This window comes from Gossypium arboreum, chromosome 12, assembly GCF_025698485.1.
Source record: "Gossypium arboreum isolate Shixiya-1 chromosome 12, ASM2569848v2, whole genome shotgun sequence".
Classification (NCBI taxonomy): domain Eukaryota; kingdom Viridiplantae; phylum Streptophyta; class Magnoliopsida; order Malvales; family Malvaceae; genus Gossypium; species Gossypium arboreum.
The window spans coordinates 6,293,903-6,317,260 of NC_069081.1; the positions used below are offsets into that span (position 1 = coordinate 6,293,903).

Sequence of the window (23,358 nt, forward strand, 5' to 3'; positions counted from 1 at the left end):
AATGCTTCAGAGAACTATTAAATAAGATGCATCTAGTGTTAAAGAAATAAGATGTGACCAATGCTAAAGTTGACTCTGGCATAATAAATCTCATGGCATGCCAACTATATCTGAAATAAGACATTTTCATTATCATATAACACAATATGGTTCTCATCATGATTTCAACACATCTTAAAACATAATATAATGGCAAAGTTCACGTGTATATACTCAATAACTTACTATTAAGGTTCATAATCAATAAGGCACAAAACACATTCATGTCAATATTTAACACCAATGTTTCCACAAGCTAAACTAATTAATAATTTTATGGAAAGGAAACAAATTATGCTAACACAAACCACAGTAGTCAATCAATGTTTGCTTTCTCTTTTTCTTTTCCTTTCGAGATTCTAACGTTGTCTTGAGCTAATGCGATAATACATTTTACAAAAACAATATTAGTTACACAATCAAACATAGGAATCATTATAAACAGTTTCCTATATTCAACCCTTTAAAATTTAATATCTTATTTCTCGTATCTCTCAATCCTCCTGTTTGAATCTAAATCCGACTTTATTACTATACTCTAAGTACCTTAAGAGCATACAAAATTTTCAAAGTTGTCATCACTTTTCTCAGTGCCTTCCAATCTCCAAGATTGGTAATTTAACTAAATCTAAACTATTTTCAAGTCTAACACATGGGCCACTTATATCTACCAACTTAAAGCTAAAAATTCATAAATAAATAAATTCAAAGAAAGCTTCTTCGTACATTTCTTTCTACCTGTACGGTGGGGGAGAAGATGAATGAAGCTTTTCTTTAGACGTACTCTCTCCAACTATTGTGTATGTATATATACAATTAAGCCTAATTAATCTTTAATCCAATGGCTAGCATTTGTTTAGGAATGAGATAATGGAAATGGATGAGCATTGATCATGTTAAACCACTAACATGAATTGGTGGTGTTTTAATCACTTTTAGGTCCTTCGTTTAATTTCCATTTAAGGACTTAATCTCTCATCTAATGTCCTCTAGTTTAACTACTATACAATTTAATCTCTATACTATATTTAATAATTTATTGACTTTAATTACTTGATGATTTCCTTTCCTAATATCGTTCTCACCCCCAAAAACATCTCTATTTAATATTTTGTACAGCTTAGTTTAAAAAATTCGGTCTTGAAATCAAATTTTATGACACCAACAAAAATCAAGTCGTTTGAGGGCACAAACAATATAGATTATTATTATAAAAATGTAAATATATGAGGAACACCATTATAGCTTCAGAAATGAAAGAACAAGCCATGCGAGTATATATTATACATGGACTCTCGTTTGAGGGCACTAACAATAAAATCCATGTAACATGAACTATGGTATATAATTCAGTAACAAATTGAAATAAACAACAGAAGAAATGAGAAATAAGTAAGATATATAATAAAAGCAGTGGACTTAAAAGATTTGTAAGCTCCAATTGAATGCAGTTTTAAGTTAAAGCCTTGTGTTATGTACAATTTTTAAACATATCATTCAACTAAACAAGTCAAGTGGACCAGAGGCATCCCTTCCATCATCCGCACAAGTATCACCGTCAATATAAGTTCTAGAATGGCAACATTGGGTCTTTTCATTTAGTTCTGCATACATTCAGCCCCTATGTTTTGGTTCGAACTTTGAACCCCATACAGAAAAAGCAACATTACAATCATCATAATTATCAGCAGTATGTATCATAACTACCAAGAAATTTTTACAGTATTGTCATTAACTATCATCAACATCCTTAACACTCACTATCATCACCGCCCTCGATATCTTCACTGCCATCATCATCGTCGTCGTCATCATCTTCATTATCATTGTCATCATCATCATCGTTGTCATCATCATCAGCAGCATCAATATCATCATAAACATCATGAAAATAGTCATCACTGTCATCTTCATCCTCATGGACCTCATCGTCATTGTCGTCATCAGTAACATCAACATCGTCAAATAATAAATAATAATCATCTTCATTCTCAACAAGGGGCAACCAAAGGAAGGCTGGATTTGGAACCTTCTGCAAAGGAGTAATGACAGAGATTAGTTCCTCTACTTCTGCCATTTTTGTAGAACTCATATTATCATTTTACAAACCAATCCGTGAGAATATACACAATGAACAACAGGAAGCCAATACATTCCTTGGCATCTAAAATACATGTCAGATTCCTTACCTTTTGCAAAATTCCTAGGAGTACATGAATATTGGACCAGAGGGGCGAACTGAAAGAGATTACACAAAAATTTATCTCAAACAAAAACTAAACAAGGAAACATTACTAAAAGCCATTGGACCTTAGCTCAGTACATCACGAAACCTCCTTCCAACTATTAGTTTAAAGAGCTAAAGTACCAAAACCACATTGTAATAGGCACTTTTGTCGCCTATTTCTTGAACCAAATCATATGTTATTGTCTCTATTGGAAGAGAGAGAATCAATAAGGAAGAATGGTGCGGGATGTTTCTACCATTTTGCCCTATTGTGTCAAGCAGCATGTTGACAAGTAAAATGCATTTCATGTCTAAAGCTAATACCTTATTTATAACCTGAAAAGTAATACTAGCGTTGTTTCTTCTTTTTTTTTTTTTTTATAGTTCTTTTTTCCTGGTAAGAGATTAGGAAGACAAGACATACCTGTTCAATGTTTGCTGGAAGAGTAGCTTTCTCAGCAGCCATTGGAGTCCATATCTTGATGTCCTTCTCAATTCCACTGCTAGCAAGAATTGTGGCATGAGGATGAGACTCAGTACAGTTGACCACATGTTTATCTGCCTCCATAACACGAACAAGAGCTCCACCTTTCTTATTCCAAATAAATATTCGGCCACAGTCAGATCCACTGACCACATACTTGGATTTAGGTCCAAAGAAGCTCACACCCTTCACTGTTTCACAATTTCTATGTCCCTTATAAACTTGAGGAATAGCTTTTTCATCAGCTTTTTCCATAGCTGATGCTGACATAACTGAGTGATCAGGGCCCATCTCACTTGCATCACTACCAGACAATGGAGAAGATGAAACTGGATTGGGTCCCAGTCCCATATCCTGTGTAAAGAGATAGATGAACTCAGCATTGTAGGAGACAAGAAGCTCACTCTGATCTGAAAAGGCCAAGCCCGTTATTCCAACTTGGTCATCACCAATCAAATGAGGGGGGCAAAAATACTCTGTAGGTTGACCAAAAACAGTTGAGCCATCCCACTTATATTTGCGAATATCATATAGTCGAGCATACTCATCTGATCCTACAACTGCAAAGAGATTTGGGTTCATTGGATCAATTGCAATATCATTGAGCTGGATAACTGGGATGAAACCCCTGCTATCACCAATTGCATGGCATGCAAAAAGCTCTGTAGCTGCTGCAGTTCTAAGGTCAATCTGAAATGCAAGTGATGTGTAACAGGCTGTATAAGTCAGATACATTAAAATCCAGATAAAAAATTCAGAAGAAGAATGTAGACTTGAGATTATGCTCTTGATGCAGAATGCAAATAAGACCCTTGATGTATTTATGGGGCTAATTGTAACATCTCATACAATTTAGTCTTTTACACTTATATCAGGGTTTAGTATCTTAGTGTAGTTTTCTTTATCCTATTAGGCTTTGTTTTTAAGTCAAGTTTATTTAGTCTTCTAATAGGAGTAAAGAATTTTCTTTAGAATAGGAGACTTAATTCTTTTAGGATTAGGATCGGTAGTCTGCTAGCAGCCTATATAAATATCAATATACTTCCTTTTAAAGACCGATTATGAGGTTATGATATGACATTTTTTTAGCATTTGTCCTATCCAAGACACTGCATTTATATGGCCCAAAGCCATTTAATAAGAAAAACAGGTAGGAAGAAATATAAGATGATAAGAAAAGGATCAATTGCAAACAACTTGATATCAGACTTGAACTCACTCAAAAATTTTCCCGATTCAGCCGTTTATGATTAATAAAAAATTTCTCTGACCAACCATTTTGCTTCAATCCGATAAATTATAAATATTTGTAAATTATCAACTAAAATGAATTTAAAGGTACTTGCAATTAAACATAACTCACATGCTGCACTAATCCATCTTCACCGCAAGTGTAAAATATATGAGGGCTTCCTGGTTCAATGGCCAATTTATGAACTTGCCCCTGATGTTTGGCTAGCAGCCTAGTTGCAACATCGCGCTCCAAGATTTGAGCATGTCGAACCTACAATTAAGAAACCGTTTTTATTTAGATTAAGAACTCCTTAATTCACTCTATAGAGGTCTTTGCCTAAGCACATGCTACATGTTAGCTTCTTAGTCGTCTAAGTCCAATTTTAAAAAACTACTCGACAGAAAATATATGGATGCAACACTGCTCATGCTGGAGGTTGATAAAAATTTTGCAGTTTAACAGAACTTTTACAGTTTGCTACTTATCACCGTGTGAAATATAGCAGAACGTTGAAAGAATTCATTATATTGAGAGACTAATAATATCTTTTGCATACAGAGGAAAAGATTGAAAACAAAGATGTTCAAAAAGGTTAGCTTTTAAATTGATCACATTAAAAGAGAGAAAAGATTGATTTGACTTACTGTGAGCCAAACCGTTCGAATTTGAGGATTTTGTAGACCAACTCAAGGGTTGCCATAATTTAGTATATAAATAAATAAATAATCCTATATGCATGACAAAAGTCTTTCATACTGTGTAACAAGGTCTTGAAATAGAACTACTTTGACCTCCTGGCTCCAGAAAAAAATTGTTTAATCAATCAGCGGTGGATGAATTTATATAATATAATAAAATACTAATATTGTGCTCAATCTGAAAGAGGCTTCATCTTGAAAACTGATCCTACCAATTCTTTTAAAAAAGTTGTACTCATAAATAAGAATTCACCTGGCCATCTGCAGCACAGGTAACCAAGCAGCGATCATCAGTGTAGGGCATGAATTTTGCTTGGAATACGTTGTTGACATGTCCCGACTGGAAAACAAGCTTGGCATTCCCAGTTTCCCAATCCCATAGTATAACCCGCCTGTCATCGGAACCAGAGACTAAAATGTTACCATCAGCATTAAAGCTCACAGTGTTGACACAACCTCGGTGCTTTTCAAGTTTCTTGTAAATGTCAAGCCGGAGCACAAGATCCTGGCACATAACAACAATTAACTAATCAAAACCTACTGCAAGATGGAACTTTGTAAAGGATATTAAATTTGTTACTTCCACCTTTCAGATATATTCTGCCCATTGGTCTGTCACACTTGTATTATGCACCACATTAGCAAGCCAATAAGCATATCCACTAGTTCAAAACATTAAGGCACAAATTTACACAAGGAGCTAACACTGATCAACAACAATTACATCAAATGACAGCATACTAGACTAACAATAATTACAAGGGCTAAAAAACAAAATTGCAGACATTGGAATTTCTGAGTTAACCATTCAGTTTGAAGGAAAAAGGTAAATTTTTTCTGATAAAATCATTGTAAAAGAAGACAACTTTTATCATTGCTTTACCTATCAATAATCCTCATGATTTGATTTCGCAATCCCAGATCAAAGAGAGTTATAAATTAACAAAATCAACCAGAATCAGGGCAATGAATACAGTTACCCACTGTTCATAAACGAATAACCACTAACCCCATTAAAAGCAGCAATAAGAAGAAGGAGAAGAAGAAAGAGATAGACCTCGGAAGCAGCAAGGCGGTGAGCGAAATTCCTAGTGGAGAGTTCCCCGACTTCACGTTGCCAAACATCAACCACCGCCTTGTCCACGCTTGTCCTTGCCCTTTTATTCTTCATCATCAAATTATTATTTTTTATTTTAAAAAAAAAAGAAGGGAAATATGGTTATAACAAGGGGAACTCAAACCAAAATGAAAGAAAGGTTTTATGGGTTGTTCATCGTGACTCGGTAAATCAGAGCCAGTTAACAGAGAAATTGTTTTTTTTTTTTTGTTGGGGAGGGGGGGGGGTGGGGGTGTAGAATTAAAGCGTTGGTTTCACAGTTTCTAATGAAGGAACACTTTCTTTCCGCCGTTTTTACGAGAGTTCTGCAAACATAATTGAGCACCACCGGGATTTTATTTTTTTTAATTTATAAATTATATTTTATTCTAAATAAATGGTTGATGTTTCAGATTATATTTTAGTTATTAATATTTGAAATGTTATTTTTTAGTTATTCTATTGTTAAGTTCGGTTATTTCTCAAATGGCAATCATACGGGTAGTTAGAGGCGAATCTAGGAGACTAGCAGGGCCTTGGGCCCCTTAAAATGAAAAATTACTATGTAAGCCCTTTAAAAAATTTTAAAATTTTAAATTAGTAAAGATAAAATTACACTTTGCTCTTCTAAAATTATAAAAATTTAATTTAATCCTTTAATAAGTATAAAGATATAGACTATATAAAATTAAAATTTCATTTCGGCCCCTTAAAAGATTATTCTATCTTCGCCCCTGATGACAGTCCAAATAAATTTTAAATACCAACTTGAATGTCTAACTGACACTAAATAGATTTTTAATTAAATAAATTTAATTAATTAAAAAGTTTAAATTAATTACACCTTAAATTGGAAAAAAAATCGTTTGTCTCTTTTTTTTTGTTTTATTTTCCGTTTTGACTGAAAAACTATTCTTATTCCAATTGAACATTGGCTTTTAAAAATCATTTGGATTGTTACGTACGATTGCCATTAGAGAGGTGATGGAGCTTAACTGCAGAGTAACTACTTCGTAACAAAACAATAACATAAGTGACTAAAATGTAATCTAAAATAAACAAAAGTGACTATGTTTATAGTTTACCTTAATTATAATACCAGAAAATATCGACTCCAAAATGAGTGAAGTTTTTAGATTCCATAAGTAAAGTTAGGGATTGACAAGTGTCTTATATAAAATATTAAAAATATTAAAAATAAACATTAAAAATTGGTGAAATTAAAAAAAAATTATTAGTATTTCAAATACTCGCTCTTATAATATTCTACTCAAATTTATCACCCTTACAATATTAAAAATTAATATTTAAATTATATTTACACAAAATAATAAAAATATTAAATTATAGGTAAAATTGTTTTATAAGTAAACTTTCATTAAGCTTGTGCTCAAATTGTAGATATTACATTTTATTTATTTTATTAAACATTTATATAACAATAGTGAAAATGAAATTATCATTATATTAATATTTAATTTTTAAATACTTTTTTGGTTAAATTGATTTTAAATTAACTAGTAATATTAAATTTTTTGGGCAATTTACTAAAAAAGCCCTTTTATATCATTATTTATCGAAATGAGCTTATTTTTTGAATGTTTACCGAACAGGGCTATTTCCCTCGAAAGCTCGTCCATGTCAAAGACGAAGTCGGGACATGCCAAAAAAACGATACACAGGGAGCATTTTGTCCATATCAGCACAAATCGCACAATGTGGGATATAAGATATGTGTATATATATACTCATGAATAGGTTTGCAGCTTGTTCCTAAATAATGTGGGACTCCTTACTCTTTTAACTAACAACATGAGACTAAATGCTACACTATATTTTATAATTTTTTACAAAACAATTTCTATTTTTTATATTTTGTTAACATTTTCTAATATTATAAAATTATATTTTGAGATATTTATTCTTCTTGCATTTTAGAATTGTTAACATATAAAAAACTATTAAAAAGATAACAAATTGCAAGTTCAAACTTGTACATGCAATAATCTTCTATTCAACTTTAAATATTTGAAGTTAATATCAATGCAATTCTAATTTTTAAAATAAATTTCCATTATTTAAATTTAGAAGTTATACTTTTAATTTTTAATTTTATTTTTAATTTATATTATCAATGTTTGATTAATAAATAAATGGTGAGTATTTGGCACTCAAATAATATTTTTTAATTTTAAAAATTAATATATCTTTTTAAATATTACTTATTTTTAATATTTTACTACACTAATTAATTTTTAATTCTAATTTTAATTTAATTTTCATCACCTAATAAATGCTGTAAATTTATTTCAATTTGTATTTTGACTAGATAGATAATCTATTTAAACATAGTATATATTTATGTTAAATAAGTTTTTTATAGAAATATATAATATACATAAAATATAATAATTATTTTTCATATTTTTATATCTAGATTAAATTACATTAGTAGTCACTTAACTATGATTTTTAGCTATTGAATTATAAAACTTACAAAATGATCACTCAACTATTAGTAATTTCTTAAATATTTATTTTTAATATTTTACCATACACATTTTATATTTTATACTTTTTTACTTATAGAGTTTAAAATTTTTATTTATAATGTAACAAATGTTAACTTTTGTAAAAAAATTGAAACTCTAAGTAAAAAATATAAAATATAGTGTAGCTTTTAATCTCATGTTGTTAGTTAAAAGAGGAAGGAATCCCACATTGTTTAGGAACAAGCTCCAAACCTATTCATGAGTCTATATATACACATATCTCATATGGCACATTGCTTAAAAAAATAAGGGAAATGAAACTTTGAGTCTATATAAAGATTTGCATTGTAAGTTTTGTTTCTATATTAATTGGTGGCACCTTAAAAAAAAGTGGTGTTATCATTTTGAGCCTCTTTTAAGGTTCATTCTTGTAAAATTTCAAAAAAATTAGTCTATTTTTATAATACTTAAAAAAATGACCTTTTTTTGAAAATTTAAACACAAGCTAAAATGCATCCTTAGGGAGCATTTTTGCCACATCAGCAAAGTGCGTCCACAAGGGTCTGATTCGTGCTGATGTGGACCAAACGCTCCCCCAGGGACGTGTTTTATTGACATGTCCCCTAACTCCACGCTGATGTGGACGCGCTTTCAAGGGAAATGGCCCTGTCTGGTAAATATTCAAAAAATAGGCCTATTTCGATAAATAATTATATAAAAGGGTTTTTTTTAGTAAATTGCTCAATTTTTTTAAGAGATTAACAATTGTATTTAAGAAAAAGAACAGTTTTAATAATGTCTTTATGGCTTGTCTTATTTAAATGACAAACCAATTTTGACATAGAAAAGGTAATTTAATTTTATTTAGTATATAAATATATTTAAGAGATAAATATCAAAATTATATATAAATTACGGTTTAACATGTAATTCTATATAAAAATTTTGATTTTGTGTAATTTTATACCTAAAATTTTGATTTGATCCATTTTTGTAAATTATTAACACAATTATTAACATAACATCATTTTATGTTAATATATTGCATATACAAAACAAATATTTATCCAATATAAAATTAATTGATATATTTATTTTTTAAATGTGTATGATTAAATCAAAATTAAAGTTTCAAGTGTACATTTGAACCACAATTAGAGTTTCATATGTATAATTACTCCAAATTGAAGTTCATATATACCAGGTTAAATCATGTAGAACAAAAACCAAATTCAGTTATTTAATATTTAAACAAGTAAAAACACTTGTACTTAAAAAAGAGTTACGGCCGTCCCCTCCTGCCTCCTTAATACATCCATCCCCCTAGAAAGATATAGTGAAGGGTGCTAATTCAGTGTTGCCAATTCTGAATATTACTGTCAATGGCCAGACTTTGCTATAAAGGATGAAGCTTGAAGGTTTAGTTTTTGTTAAATGAGCCTTCAAATTATAAAGCCATGAATGTGGGTAAAGAATAAATGGACTGGATTCCAAAAAACAACAAATATAACATTGAGAAAATGGAAATCTACCAGGTGCATAAAGAACACATAGCACAATACTACACTACCAAAAATATGGAGTGGCCAACTGATAGTAATACATCGTTCCGATCAGCAACAAGAAGAGTCTATGGAACTGTATGCTATTTGCTTTCTGATGTTGTTTTTTTCCATCATTTCTCTAACTTCTTCTGCAGCATCCCATTGTCCTACTTCAGAATACATGTTGTACAGCAATATATATGGAGCTGAGCTTTCAGGTTCCAGTCTCATCAATGCTTCAACAGCAACTCTAGCTAACTTGTTCAAAAGGTGGCAACTACAGCAGCATGCATGTATCCATGCATCCATGCACGAGCAAGCAAGTGACCGAGCATCACAGCTGTAGCATGCTATTGTCCAGAGAGTAATTCGAGCAATGAGTTCATGTGATAGTTGACTCTTGTTGTTTCAATGTAGTTTTTGTATTTTCTAAGAATTAGTTAGATACTTAGCTGATTTAGTAGCTTTTAGGTTGTAATTATGTTGATTTTACAGCTTAGACACTTGCACAAGCAAGCTTTGTTTTCTTTCAACATAATCCTTCCATTTATGTACATGTAATTTGAAATTTTCAAATAATGAGAGTTGCCAACTTGTTCTCTCAAATATGTTCATCCTATTTTGCTTCTGTTTTGAGCTTTCAAACACAAAATTTCTTTGCTTTGTTTCATTGATCATTTGATTGAAACTTAACAAATGGTATCAAGAGCCTGTTGTCTTTGAGGGCCTTGGTTGTGCACTGTTTTGTGGCTGATTCATGTTTTGAAAGGAAGAAGCAGGAGCTGTTTTTTTTTTTTTTTGTTGCTGCAAGGATGAGCTTCTCACTACCACCACCACCTGTTTTTACTGGTGAGAAATACAATATTTGGGATATGAAAATGAGGACATACATGCAGGCACAATATCTTTGGAATGTTGTTCAAAATGACACAGAGCCACCTCCCTTGAGAACAAATCTGACTATAGCTCAGATCAAGTAGTATAATGAAGACTGTGCCAAGAAGTACAAGGCCATGTCATACCTTCAAAGTGGAGTTTCAGATGTGATCTTCACAAGGATAATGGCCTGTGACACTCCAAAGCAGGCTTGGGACAAACTCAAGGAGGAGTTTCAAGAATCAGAGAAGACCAAGCAACAACAACTAATCAACTTGAGAAGGGACTTCGAAAATTTGAGGATGAATGAGTCAGAAACCATCAAGCAGTATGCTGACAGGATCATGGCCACAGTCAACAATATAAGACTACTTGGATTTTAGTAACCAGAGGGTAGTTGAGAAAGTCATAACAACCCTGCCAGAGAAGTATGAATCAAAGATTTCTTCTTTGGCGGACTCGAGGGACCTATCAGCTATCCCCTTGACAGATTTGATAAATGCTCTCTATGCACAAGAGTAAAGAAGAGCAAACAGAATGGAGGAGAATTTTGAGGGAGCTTTTCAGGCCAGAGGAAGAGAAAGCTCAAGCTCAAGCTCAAAAGGCAAGAAGCCTTGGACAAAAAATAAAGAGAAATGCAAGAAAGAAGCTGCAAAAAAAAAGTTTCCACCTTGTGCTCATTGCAAGAAGACTACTCACCTTGAAAAATATTACTGGTACAGACCAGATATTTAGTGTAGAGGCTGCAAACAGCTAGGACACTTTGAAAAAATATGCAAAAACAAGTCAAAGGCACAGCCATACCATTAAAATCAAGCTCAGACTGCTAAAGATGTTGAAGCACAGGAATAGCATGTTTTTACAGCCTCTTGTTTTGCAAGCTCGAGCAAAGTTAGCAAGATGTGGTTGATTGATAATGGATGTACTCACCACATGGCTTCAAACAAGAACATGTTCAAGGAGTTAGACACCACATTTGTGTCCAAAGTCAGAATTGGAAATGGTGAGCTCTTCGAGGCCAAAGACAAAGGCAAGGCTGTGATTGGCACCAAGTTATGTAACAAAACCATTTCTGAGGTTCTTTATGTGCCTAACGTTGACCAAAATTTGTTGAGTGTTGGTCAACTATTGGAGAGGGGCTACTCTTTCTTCTTTGAATGCAAAACTTGTGTGATCAAAGATGTTGTTGACCAAGTGCTAGCAACAGTAGCCACGAATGATCGAAGCTTTATTTTAGATGTAAATTAGCTAGAACCAAATGCACATGTAGCTTAGGCTGATGAGTCAAGTTTGTGGCATAGGAGGTTGGGGTATGTGAACTACAAGTCACTTGGTTTGTTGTACAAAATGAGCTTGGTTGAAGACATGTCTAAGATCGAGCCAGAGGGGAATATGTGTTAGATTTTTCAGTTAGCAAGTAAACCAAACTGCCTTTTCCTGGCAACAAAGCTTGGAGAGCTCAAGACAAGCTCCAAATGGTCCATACTGACATCTGTAGACCTATGAAGACCACCTCCTTAAATGGCAGTAGGTATTTTGCACTGTTCATTGATGATTGCACCAGGTGTTGTTGGGTTAGCTTCTTGAAACAAAAGTCAGATGTGGCTGACTTCTTTTAGCATTGGTTGAGAACCAAGCCAATTGCAAGCTGAAGTGCTTACGGTCAGACAATGGAACCAAGTATGTGTCTTAGAGATTTCAAAAGATATGTGATGATGCTGGGATTCAACACCAATTAACAACCATTTTTACACTATAGCAGAATGGTGTCTGTGAGAGGAAGAATAGGACAGTCTTTGATATGGCCAGGTGTCTTTCTGTTTGAGGCTAAAATACCTAACAACTTTTGGGCTGAGGTTGTAAACACATTCGTTTACTTGCAAAATAGGCTGCCAACTAATGCAGTAAGGAGTAAAACACCCTTTGAAGCCTGGTTTGGACAAAAACCAACTATCTCACACTTGAAGGAGTTTGGTTGTTTGCGTTATGCATTGGTGCCAGCAGAGAAGAGAACTAAGCTGGAAAAGAGGTCCATGCCAGGAGTGTTTGTTGGCTACAGCAATGTCAAGAAGGGTTATAGAATCTTTGATCTATCGACCAAGAAGATTATGGTGAGTAGAAATATGAAGTTTAATGAAACAAGCTGTTGGAAGTGGGATGGAATTGATGCAAATCTGTTTGAGGTAGATTAGAATAACCTTGACCTGTAGCATGTTGAGATTGAAGCTGAAGCTGAAAATGACTATGATGATGCACCTATCAAAGGCACTAGAACACTAGCAGACATCTATGAAAGATGTGCTATAACCATGGTTAAACCATCCTGCTATGATGAAGTTGCAAAAGAGAGCTACTGGCAAAAAGCTATGGAAGTTGAATTGAGGATGATTCAAAAGAATAACACTTGAGAGCTGGTTAATAGGCCAGCAAATAAAAAGGTTATTGGTGTCAAATGGGTATTCAGGACCAAGAACAATGCAGATGGGTCACTGAACAAGCACAAGGCCAGGTTGGTTGTGAAAGGGTACAATCAGCAGCAAAGGGTTGATTTCTTTGAAACCTTTGCACCTGTTACAAGGTTGGACACCATAAGGCTATTGTTTACCTTGGCAGCTCAGAGACAGTAGAAAGTCCATCAATTAGATGTCAAATCAGTATTTTTAAATGAATTTTTCAAAGAAGAAATCTTCATTGAGCAGCCTAAAGGTTTTAAGGTCCCTGGTGAGGAACCCAAGTTCTACAGGCTCAAGAAGGCCTTCTATGGCCTAAAACAGGCTCTAAAGGACTGGTATGACAGGATAGATGCCTATCTGTCAAGGCTCAGGTTTACAAAGAGCATAAGTGAGCCTACTCTTTATGTCAAGAAGGCTGGAGAGGAGACCCTATTGATTGTATCTTTGTATGTTGATGACTTGATAGTCACTGGCAGCAAAAGTGAGCTGATTGAAGACTTTAAGAAGCAAATGCAAGACATTTTTTAGATGAATAATATTGGTTTGATGACATACTTCTTTGGTATGGAGGTAAATAAAAAAGAACAAGGCATTTTCATAAGCCAACAAACATTTGCACTGAAAGTTCTAAGCAAATTCAGCATGTCAAAGTGCAAGCCTGCTAGTACTCCTATAGTACTAAGAGAGAATCTGTCAAGCACCAGTGAGCATGATCGAGTGGATGAAAAGGGGTACAGGAGTTTGGTTGGATGCCTACTCTATTTGACAGCTACAAGGCTTGACATCATGTATGCTGTTAGCCTTTTTCTTGAGATTCATGCACTGCTACAATGTTGCACATTTTAAAGCAGCAAAAAGGGTCCTAAGATATGTTAAAGGAACCTTGAATTTTGGTGTGAAGTTTGGAATAACATAGGAGCTAAAGCTTGTTAGTTACTCAGACAGTGATTGGGCTAGTTCAGTTGATAACATGAAGAGCACATCAAGCTACTTTTTTACCCTAAGCTCAAGTGTTTTATGTTGGAACTCAAAAAAAGCAATAGACAGTAGCTCAGTCCACTGTAGAAGCTGAATATATTGCAGCTGCTACTATTTTTAATCAAGCCATTTTGCTTAGAAAGCTATTGGATGACTTGAACGTTGGTTAAGTGGAAGCAACTGAGATAAAGGTTGACAACCAGTCAGCTGTTGGTATTGCCAAGAACCCTGTGTTCCATGGCAAAAAAAAAACATTTCAAAATCAGATACCACTTTGTGAGGGAATCAGAATTGACTAAGGAAATTAGCTTGGTCCATTGTTGTTTTAGGGAACAATTTGCTGATATTCTGACCAAGCCATTGGCTACTACAAGATTTGAGTATTTGAGAAAGAAAATTGGAGTTTGCTGCTTAATAGCCAATGAGGAATGTTCAAAAGGTGGAAACTACAATAGCATGCATGTATCCATAAATCCATGCACGAGCAAGCAAGTGACCGAGCATCACAGCTACAGCATACTATTGCCCAAAGAGTAATTCAAGCAATGAGTTTATGTGATAGTTGACTTTTGTTGTTTCAATGTAGTTTTTGTATTTGCTAAGGATTAGTTAGATCTTACCTGATTTAGTAGCTTTCAGGTTGTAATTATGCTGATTTTAAAGCTTAGACACTTGCACAAGCAAGCTTTTTTTTCTTTCAATGTAATCCTTCCACTTATGTACATGTAATTTGAAATTTTCAAGTAATGAGAGTTGCCAACTTGTTCTCTCAATTTTGATCATCTGATTTTGCTTCTGTTTTGCGCTTTCAAACATAAAATTTCTTTGCTTTGTTTCATTGATCATTTGATTGAAACTTAACATTACATTATTATGTAGCCTACAAGCACCTAGTGATGCACCACAAACTTTCTTATCTGCCTCAAACGGCTTACTCTTGATTAAATCCATGGCTTCCTCAAATTGACCGTGTCGAGCCACATTGTCAATCAGGGAAGCATAATGTTCAATTCCAGGCTTAATGCCATATTCACTTACCATGGACTTAAAATATGCCTAACCTTCATTAACTAATCCTACGTGCTTACATGCACTCAAAACAAAAACGAATGTTATATAGGTTGGCTGAACTTTGTTCTTCTTCATCAATTCAAAGAATTCTAAAGCCTTTAAAGTAAAACCATGCAATGCATATCCTCCGATCATTGCATTCTAAGAGATTACATCTTTTGGAGATTTCAACTCATCAAAAATGGTCCGTGACTTGACCAGTGCCCCGTATCTTAAATACATTGTAATGAGAGAGTTCTGTATAGGTACATTTGGAATTATAGTCTTAGAGACCAGCTGATGAATCTGCATACCTAATTGCATATCCACAAGCCCAGTACAGACACTGAGAATTGAAAATAGTGTGTATTTATCAGGCTTCTCTCCTTCACCTTGCATCCATATGAAAAACTTAATTGCTCCTTTGTAATCCTCATTTTTCTCATACCCTGCTATTAAGGCGTTCCATGAAACCAAATGTTTCGGGCATCATCTCGAAATAATCACGAGCAAGCTCTAACTTACCCATCCGAGCATAGCTCGATATCATTGAATTCCAAGACAAGTTATCCGGCTTAGGCATCATATTAAAAAGATTTAAGGCCTCCTCCATATCTAATATTTGAACATAGCCATTAATCATGGTATTCCAAGAAATAGTATCTTTATCCACCATTTGATCAAAGAGCTCCCTAGCAGATAAAAATCTCCGCCTTCACATGACACATGATCATCGAGTTCCATGTCACCACATTCCTTTCAAACACCCCATTTCTCCCATCTCGCTGGCCGCTGTTAAATGGGATTTGATTAAATAGTCTTCGGGCATCATCTACCCTTCCCTTCCGACCATACCCGCAATCAAAGTATTACAAGAAGGAATCAAATCTTCACTCCAGTAGTCCCTATTCCCACATTCAATCAAAACCTGGCAACTTCATCCAATTCACCATTTTGAACTAAACCGGACACAAATGCATTATGAAGCGAGAATCCCTTTCGGGCATCCTCTCAAAATACTGAGTAGCACTTAAAGTATCACTGTTACGGAAAAACCCAGTAATTATAGCATTCCAAGAAACCACATTCCTCTCAGGCATACTCTCAAAAAGCCTTATGGCTTCATCCATCTTTCCACTCTTGGCATACCCGCTAATCATTGTATTCCATGAAACTACATCTCTCCTGGGCATTTTTTCAAACAATTTTTTCCCTTTCTCGAGAAATTTGTACCCTAAATATGAAGCGTAACCAGAAATTATCAAGTTCCAAGAAATGATATCTCTCAGGCATTTCATCAAAAAACTTTAGCGCTTGGGTTATTTCTCGTCGTTTAACATACCCACTAATCAATGAATTCCATGTTACCGTGTTTCTTTCTCTTATTTTATCAAACATGGATCTGGCTTCGTGAATTTTTCTGGTTCTTACTATATCAGAAAGCTTTTTGTTCATTGCATACAAGTTATCGACTTTAAAAGAAGCTACTTTGGATGTTAAAGTAGACGAAAAATGCAAGGAATTCAGCAAGAAACATCGCAGAACTATGGTTCTAAAGCCCGAAACACCAGTAGCAGCAGATCATCGCTCAATGATTTGGAAAATGAGATCATTGGCTTAGTTTCAACGGTTAATTATGGGTAAATTACACCAACAGTCACCCAACTTTGGGGTAGATGACAAAATAGTCACTTAGGTTTCGTTTTAGTCACTCAACTTTCGAAAAGTTACAAAATAGTCACCAATGTTATAAAAAAGTGACAAAATAGTCATTAATTAACAGTTTCCGTTAAAGTGTTAACGGGATGCTAACATGGCAAGTTAACCAACTAATGTGGCAAGTTAACTTACACGCTAGTGAAGCGGCTAATGGGTCTTGGTTTAGGGTAGGTTTAGGGAAAGAAATTGAAAGGTTTTGTATTTAGGGGTAAAAAATGAGAAATAAATTAATATTAAGGGTTTAGGGTTTCATAGATCAGTATGACAATGCTCAAATCCATGAAAGGCGAGAAATCAAATTTCCAAATAAGAGCAAGAAACATAAATCCCAACACAATTTAGATAGTAATGGAAACAACATATAGTTTTCCATTCTTTGAAAAATGGCTCTGCTTATTAGAACAGCACTAACAATGACATTAAGACCTGGTTCTGTTAGCAGCACTATATCCGATGCACCACAAGCTACATCAGTTGCAATTTCAATACTTGCCTTCTTAAGCACAGGTGTATCATTCACATCATCTCCAGCCATGCCACAAATATGAATTATTTGTTGTAACCTCATTACAATATCATATTTTTGCTCATGGGAACCACCGAGCCTGTGACCAGTTTTTTTTCCAATGGCTAGTTCGTTACTAGTGATCATCTTGACATCGATACCAATATTTAGAGCCAAATGAATTGTCTCCACACTAAAAGCCTTGAAGGATTGAGCAAAGGGGTATACCCACAAACTTCCATGCTTCTCCTTGAGCAACCTTGTGTTTTTCTTGCACAGTTTGTTTAACCATATGAAGAGAGCCAATTCATCAATCTGCTTTGGCCTCTTTGGGATCACCTAGTATTCTAACAACACAGGAAAAAATAGCATCTTGATTCTCAACCCACCTAAGCATATACAAAAGTTTCCCAACTCAACCCAACTATTTTGGAGAAATTACTTTCTTAGATTTTATTTTTTTAACGCCTCTGTCTCATTGTTATCAACAGCCAACCACATTGGTTTTTGGGAATAATTTGGGAAGGGAAGAGCTTTACAAAGCTATTACTTTTTTGGCCAATATTCTTAGTGTTCTTCGTCCATAGCAGATAATTGGGTGATTAACTTCGCTTCTAGATTGCCATAGCAGAAAAAAAGTCCTGGTATAGTTCTTTAGAAGGAGAATCTTGTTGGTGGTTGAGTGAATAAGAGAGTGAAAAGAAATGAGTGAGGAGCTTGAGGTTGAATATCAGATACAATGAATGGAAGACCGTTGGGTCTACGTACAAAGCATCTCAATTCCTCTTCTCCTTCTTCTTCTTCTTTTTCTTTTTTTTTCTTCTTCTCCTCTTCTTCTTCTTCTTTTTATTTTTCTCTAACTCTAAAATGGTACTAGTAGGGCTGTTAAAGTGAGAGTAATTGACCAGCTAGACAATTTTTTGACACCAATGACGCCGTCACCTGCCCTGTCACTTTGCCGTGACGTCTGTGAAGGAAACAACAAAAATGAATGTTTTGTAACTTTTTAAAAGTTGAGTGACTAAAATGAAACCTATGTGACTATTTGGTCAGCTACCCCAAAGTTGGGTGATTGTTGATGTAATTTACCCATTAATTAATTAGGAATTCGATTGGCAACGTTTACCTTTTTTCACTCTTTTTATCCAAAAAAAGTTAAATTCCATGGTTAGTCCCTGTACTTTGACAAAATCTAAGATTTAGTCTTTGAACTTAAAAAGGTAACAATTGAATGCTCTTTATGATAAAGTCCAAGTCCAATATTAACACTATTAGTATTTTCTGTTAGAATTGAGTAGACTATTTTCATATGACGTGATATATGATTAATAATAAATTAACATGTTAAGTTGATAAATTTTGACAAAAACTACCATTGATGTTGATGATTATTAAACTATGATTTTAAATTGAAAAGTAAAAAAAATTGAATTTTTAAATTTTAAGTATAGGGATTAAATCTTAAATTTTGTAAGAGTACAAGGACTAATAGCATATTTTAACCTAAAAAGTAAAAAAATGCTTAATTCATAATTTGGCCCTTAAAGTATGCTTATTTTCCTAATTTAATACCTAAATTATTCTTCTATTATGTTTTTTAGTCCAATTCTTAAATGAACGTTAGGAAAAAATTTCCACCAATCACAAGATGTCACGTGATGGCTTCTTTAATCATTTTTTGTTCAAAATATATATTATTATAAAAATATTTGGTAATATAAGTAGAATATGTTGATTTTGTTTTTCAATTAGACCTTTGGGTCATTTTTTTATTTAGAGAAATAGGCCGATTTTATGAGAGAGAAAGAGAAAACACGTCCAACTAGGCACACTTTCTGCATAGGTGGTAGGAAAGCTTGCCCCGCTGGGCGCGTTTTCTATTTCTCTCTCCTAAAAACCCTAACTATTTTTTTACAGGGTAAGGGTTTTTAGGGTTAGGTTTTTTTAATTATAAGGATTAGGGTTTTTTGGAAGGGTTTAGGGTTTTCAGCTAAAAGTGTGAAAGTTTATAAGTAGATTTGAGGGGTCGGGGATGTGATTACATGCCTCAGAACATATACATTTCATATGTCATTGTGGGATAGGACTATCACCTCAGAAACCCATCGTGGGGAAATCAATTTTTCGGGGTAATAATGCTTGATACGATCAGGGGTCTAAGTCTAGGTGAAAGTCTTATTCGGCAACCGTGATGTGGTCACGGGTTCGAGTATAATTGGGGGGGCCAAGTAATAGTCATTATGCAGTCACAAGTTCAAGCTTTTTGGATATCCACAAACGATGCCTTATATATACTATACATAAGATTGAGATCATAATCATACGAAAAAATTTTGGGGACTTCCGGAGTAATCAACATAATTTTTTCTATTTCCAAGAAGCTGGTATCTTTGACCTTTCATTTTTATCCGAAGGGTGATAGCAAGGTGGACACAAGAGGGATTTCAGGTGGAGAGTAGATGTTCCAGCATAGTAGAGGTCAAACTCAGACGACGCAACAAAGGTTATAGTTATTAATGGCTTGTTTAATAAAGAAAAATATCTTCGCCCCGAAAGGAGCATACCTTTACTGCACCGCAACAGCTGTTCCCCGCCTGAGAGTTCTCTTGTGTACATGACAATGCCAACATTAGAATAAGAAGAAATGGTAAAGGTACTGATTGACTGGGTAAAGAGAAAAAAATTACACCGATTATAGTGGGAAGTCCTAGAGTTTTTTTCGTATGAATATGCCTTCAAACTTCTGTATGGTATTTATAAGGCATTATTTTTGGGTATCCGAAAAGATTGAGCTCGTAGCCAAGTAAAGACCGTCAACTGCCTCACCCGTTATACCCCAATCCATTACCTTATAACGGCCGTCGATTGAGACCTCTATGTAGACTTCCACCCATGACCGTAGAAAGCAAAACCACCCCAAACCTAACTTCCTTGCAATAGGCTTCGAAGGTAATGGTCTCCAATCAGCATGATATATTAAATGTGTGTGGTTCAGAGCGATATTACATTACCGACGACTCAAGAATACCTCGAGCATTAAGGAAATATTTTTAGCGACCTGATTTTTAGGACCAAAAAATGATTTATGAAGTAGAGGTGGAGAGTGTGTAGTAAAAGATGTTTAAGGGGCAATTGAAGCTTCGTGTGTGTGACCCCTTTTATAAGGGCAGGAAAGGGTCTGTTTACAAAAAAAAAAAAAAAACTATTTCATTGAAAACGCATTGCAGGAGAGAATAACATATTTGAAACATGATTAAAGCTGCTAAAAAAATACGAAATGTCAAACTTTTAATTCTAGGAAGAAGAATTTTGTTAGAGAAAACACACCCAACTGGGTGGGCCTTCCTTTAAAAAAATTTCTTTCTTGCTGAGGTTACAAGCAACTTTTCAGGATACCCGAAGAGCACATTATGAGATGCAAAATAATTAGGGAGCACGGGTGCAAGTGGAAAATCATGCAGCCTCTCCATAAAAAAATCGGGCTGTGAACGATAAAAAAATATTTCGGTCCACATACTTATGTTACGACAAGTGCAAGATAAGACCATCCAAGGCTAGATTTGAACATGATTTTTGACATTATTCTACTGATGGTAAAGGCAAGTCCCAAGATCCCAGTCCTGGTGTTAATTGCAAACATCCGCCCCCAGTACCACTTCACTCTAATGTACTATAAAGCGTGGGTTGTAAACCAGAAGACCATGGATAAGTCGCATCATGAGGGGGACAGTTCGTACTACTATCTATGGCAATGGTGTTAGGTATTGGATCGGCACGTATCAGGTTCCGCAACTGATCTAGAAACACATTCAGCATACTTAGGCGATCGATTGGTCCCTGGGAAAGAGTGCTCCATCGAATCTTTTGGACCTTTGAACAACGCAGAGAGGCTTTCTGGCACTGTAAGTCATTAGTCTAAATTGACGGCAACTGGCTGTACAGAAGGTATCAACACTGTTTGTTGCTTGTCGTTGCATAGGACGGTAATTGGAGGATTCTGCCAATAACATTTGTGGTAACTCCTGGAAAATGATAGATGACTGGGATTTCTTCCTCAGCTAATTGTGCTGTCACGTTTGCTCGCAGCCTGACATATGTGTCATATCGAACAGGGAACCAAAAATATTGTCCGCGATTGAGCGTCATGGTAGCCTCTGGGTTCGCACCCATCATTGCTACTACTTACGACATGTGGGATCGAACTACCACAAAAAATATCCTTCGAAAAATGAGCGAGACATAGTCATTGACATGGGTTTGTAGTACCAACTATTTAATATATATATTATAGTGCTTCCACTATTCAGATGTTTGTTCCTTACACTAACGGGTTGTAACAGCCCGATTTTCAATGGTGTCGGAAATAGTGGTTTGAGGCCACCAAATCCAACAAGTAAGTTTGTATATATTATTATTTAATATTTACGAGTTAAATATGGTTTTAGAAAGATTTTAAATTAGTAATTTCGCTTTATAATGATTTATTCGATTAAATGGTTTTAGGAAATGAGGTATCGGGACCTCATTTTTATAAACCGAGCTATAAATATTTTTATAAATATTTATAGAGTGTCAAAAGGGTAGTATTAAAGTTTTTGTTGAAAAATTTTATCATTTTGATAGTTAATTAATTAAAAAGACTAAATTGAAAAAGGTGCAAAACTTTCTAATTATAATAATAAAGTAACTATATGTCTTGATTAATAAATAAGGAGAGACTTAAGTGAAAATATGCCTAGATTAATGGATGAGGCGACATATGAATAAAAAATGATAAAATAAAAAGAAACAATGGTAAAATTGTAATTATAATGAAATCAAATAAGACAAATTGAAATTTAAAAAGCATTCTAGGCTTTTTTTCTCCAAATTTAGGTTGAAAAATAGAGAGGGGGAGAGCTCAAGCAGGTTTTCATATTTTTGGCTGTAGGCAAGTTCAATTTAGCCCCGTTTTCAATAATTTTTATGTTTTTGAGATTGTTACAATTAAGTCCAACTAAACTTTACCTTTGTTTTTGATTTAGTTAAAGATTTTGGATGTTGTAATTGTTGAATATATATGATTATTGATGTTAAATGATGATTTTGAGATGTTATTTGTTAACTAAAAGTATTTTATTAAGTGATTTTTGATGAATTTCCTGATTAGGGACTAAATTATTGAAATGGTAAAAATACAAGAGTTTGTTGTGAATTTATTGCAAAAATGGGCTTTATTCAATGCCATGAATATTTGGATAGCTTGAATTTGTATTAAAATGGTTAATTTGCATGTTTTGGACTTAGGGACTAAATTGAATAAAAGTAAAACTTTAGGGGTAATTTTGTAAAAATATCAAAAAAGGCCAAACTGCATAAAATGATTTTTTTATTGTCTAAATTAATATATTGAATGAAATTATTAATTTATATAAAGATTAGGTGAAAAATCGAGGAAAATAAAAAATTACCAAAATGCCCTTAAATCTTGGTGTTTCTGCAATTTAGCCATGTAAGCTCATATGGTTAAACTTTAATGTTTATTTATTAAAGTGATGAATGGTATTATGTATTTATTCATATCTATTGTTGAAAATAAAATTATTGCTAAGTTATAAAAATTGAAGTGAATGTTCAATGTGAACGGAACAAGAGATTGAGTACAATTGTTCAGTGTAAAGGAGGAATTGACGGATAAGACCATAACTAGGTTATGGCACTAAAAATGTAAGACCATGGTTGGACCATGGCAGTATTTATATGTAAGACTATAGTTGGGTTATGGCATTAATGTAAAGGATGAATTGACGGAAATAACCATAACTAGGTTATGACACTTTGAATGTATGACCATGGTTGGACCATGGCAGTATTTATATGTTAGACCATAGTTGGGCTATGGCATTATGATGATAAGGCCATAACTGGGTTATGGCACTACGAATGTAAGACCATGGTTGGGCCATGGCAATGCTGTGTAAGAC

At 34.1% G+C, this 23,358-nt stretch overlaps 1 protein-coding gene and 1 pseudogene across 2 annotated transcripts; both read right to left on the minus strand.

The window, feature by feature from the left end:
- Positions 1-1,505: 1,505 nt before the first annotated feature.
- LOC108480014 (uncharacterized) lies at positions 1,506-6,125 on the minus strand. Of its 2 annotated transcripts, XM_053023136.1 has the most exons (6): positions 5,740-6,125; positions 4,936-5,187; positions 4,114-4,254; positions 2,691-3,440; positions 2,229-2,277; positions 1,827-2,071 (listed from the first exon to the last, which is right to left on the minus strand). In XM_053023136.1, exons 1-6 carry the CDS (start codon positions 5,854-5,856, stop codon positions 2,031-2,033), a joined length of 1,350 nt encoding a protein of 449 aa, XP_052879096.1. In that variant the 5' UTR covers positions 5,857-6,125; the 3' UTR covers positions 1,827-2,030. The 2 variants fall into 2 exon arrangements, with proteins under 2 accessions (XP_017638398.1, XP_052879096.1); XM_017782909.2 differs by lacking the exon at positions 2,229-2,277 and having other exon boundaries at positions 1,506-2,071; positions 5,740-6,113.
- Positions 6,126-9,883: 3,758 nt separating this feature from the next.
- On the minus strand, positions 9,884-21,565 carry LOC108477963 (pentatricopeptide repeat-containing protein At1g62260, mitochondrial-like; annotated as a pseudogene).
- Positions 21,566-23,358: the final 1,793 nt, after the last annotated feature.

Excerpts from the sequence above, each read along its gene's own strand:
- LOC108480014 (XM_017782909.2), bottom strand. The coding sequence starts at position 5,856 with ATGATGAAGAATAAAAGGGCAAGGACAAGCGTGGACAAGGCGGTGGTT. Across the intron at positions 5,188-5,739 it reads ACCGCCTTGCTGCTTCCGAG|GATCTTGTGCTCCGGCTTGA; the intron begins GTCTATCTCTTT and ends GTTATGTGCCAG. Across the intron at positions 3,441-4,113 it reads AAGATGGATTAGTGCAGCAT|ATTGACCTTAGAACTGCAGC; the intron begins GTGAGTTATGTT and ends CTTGCATTTCAG.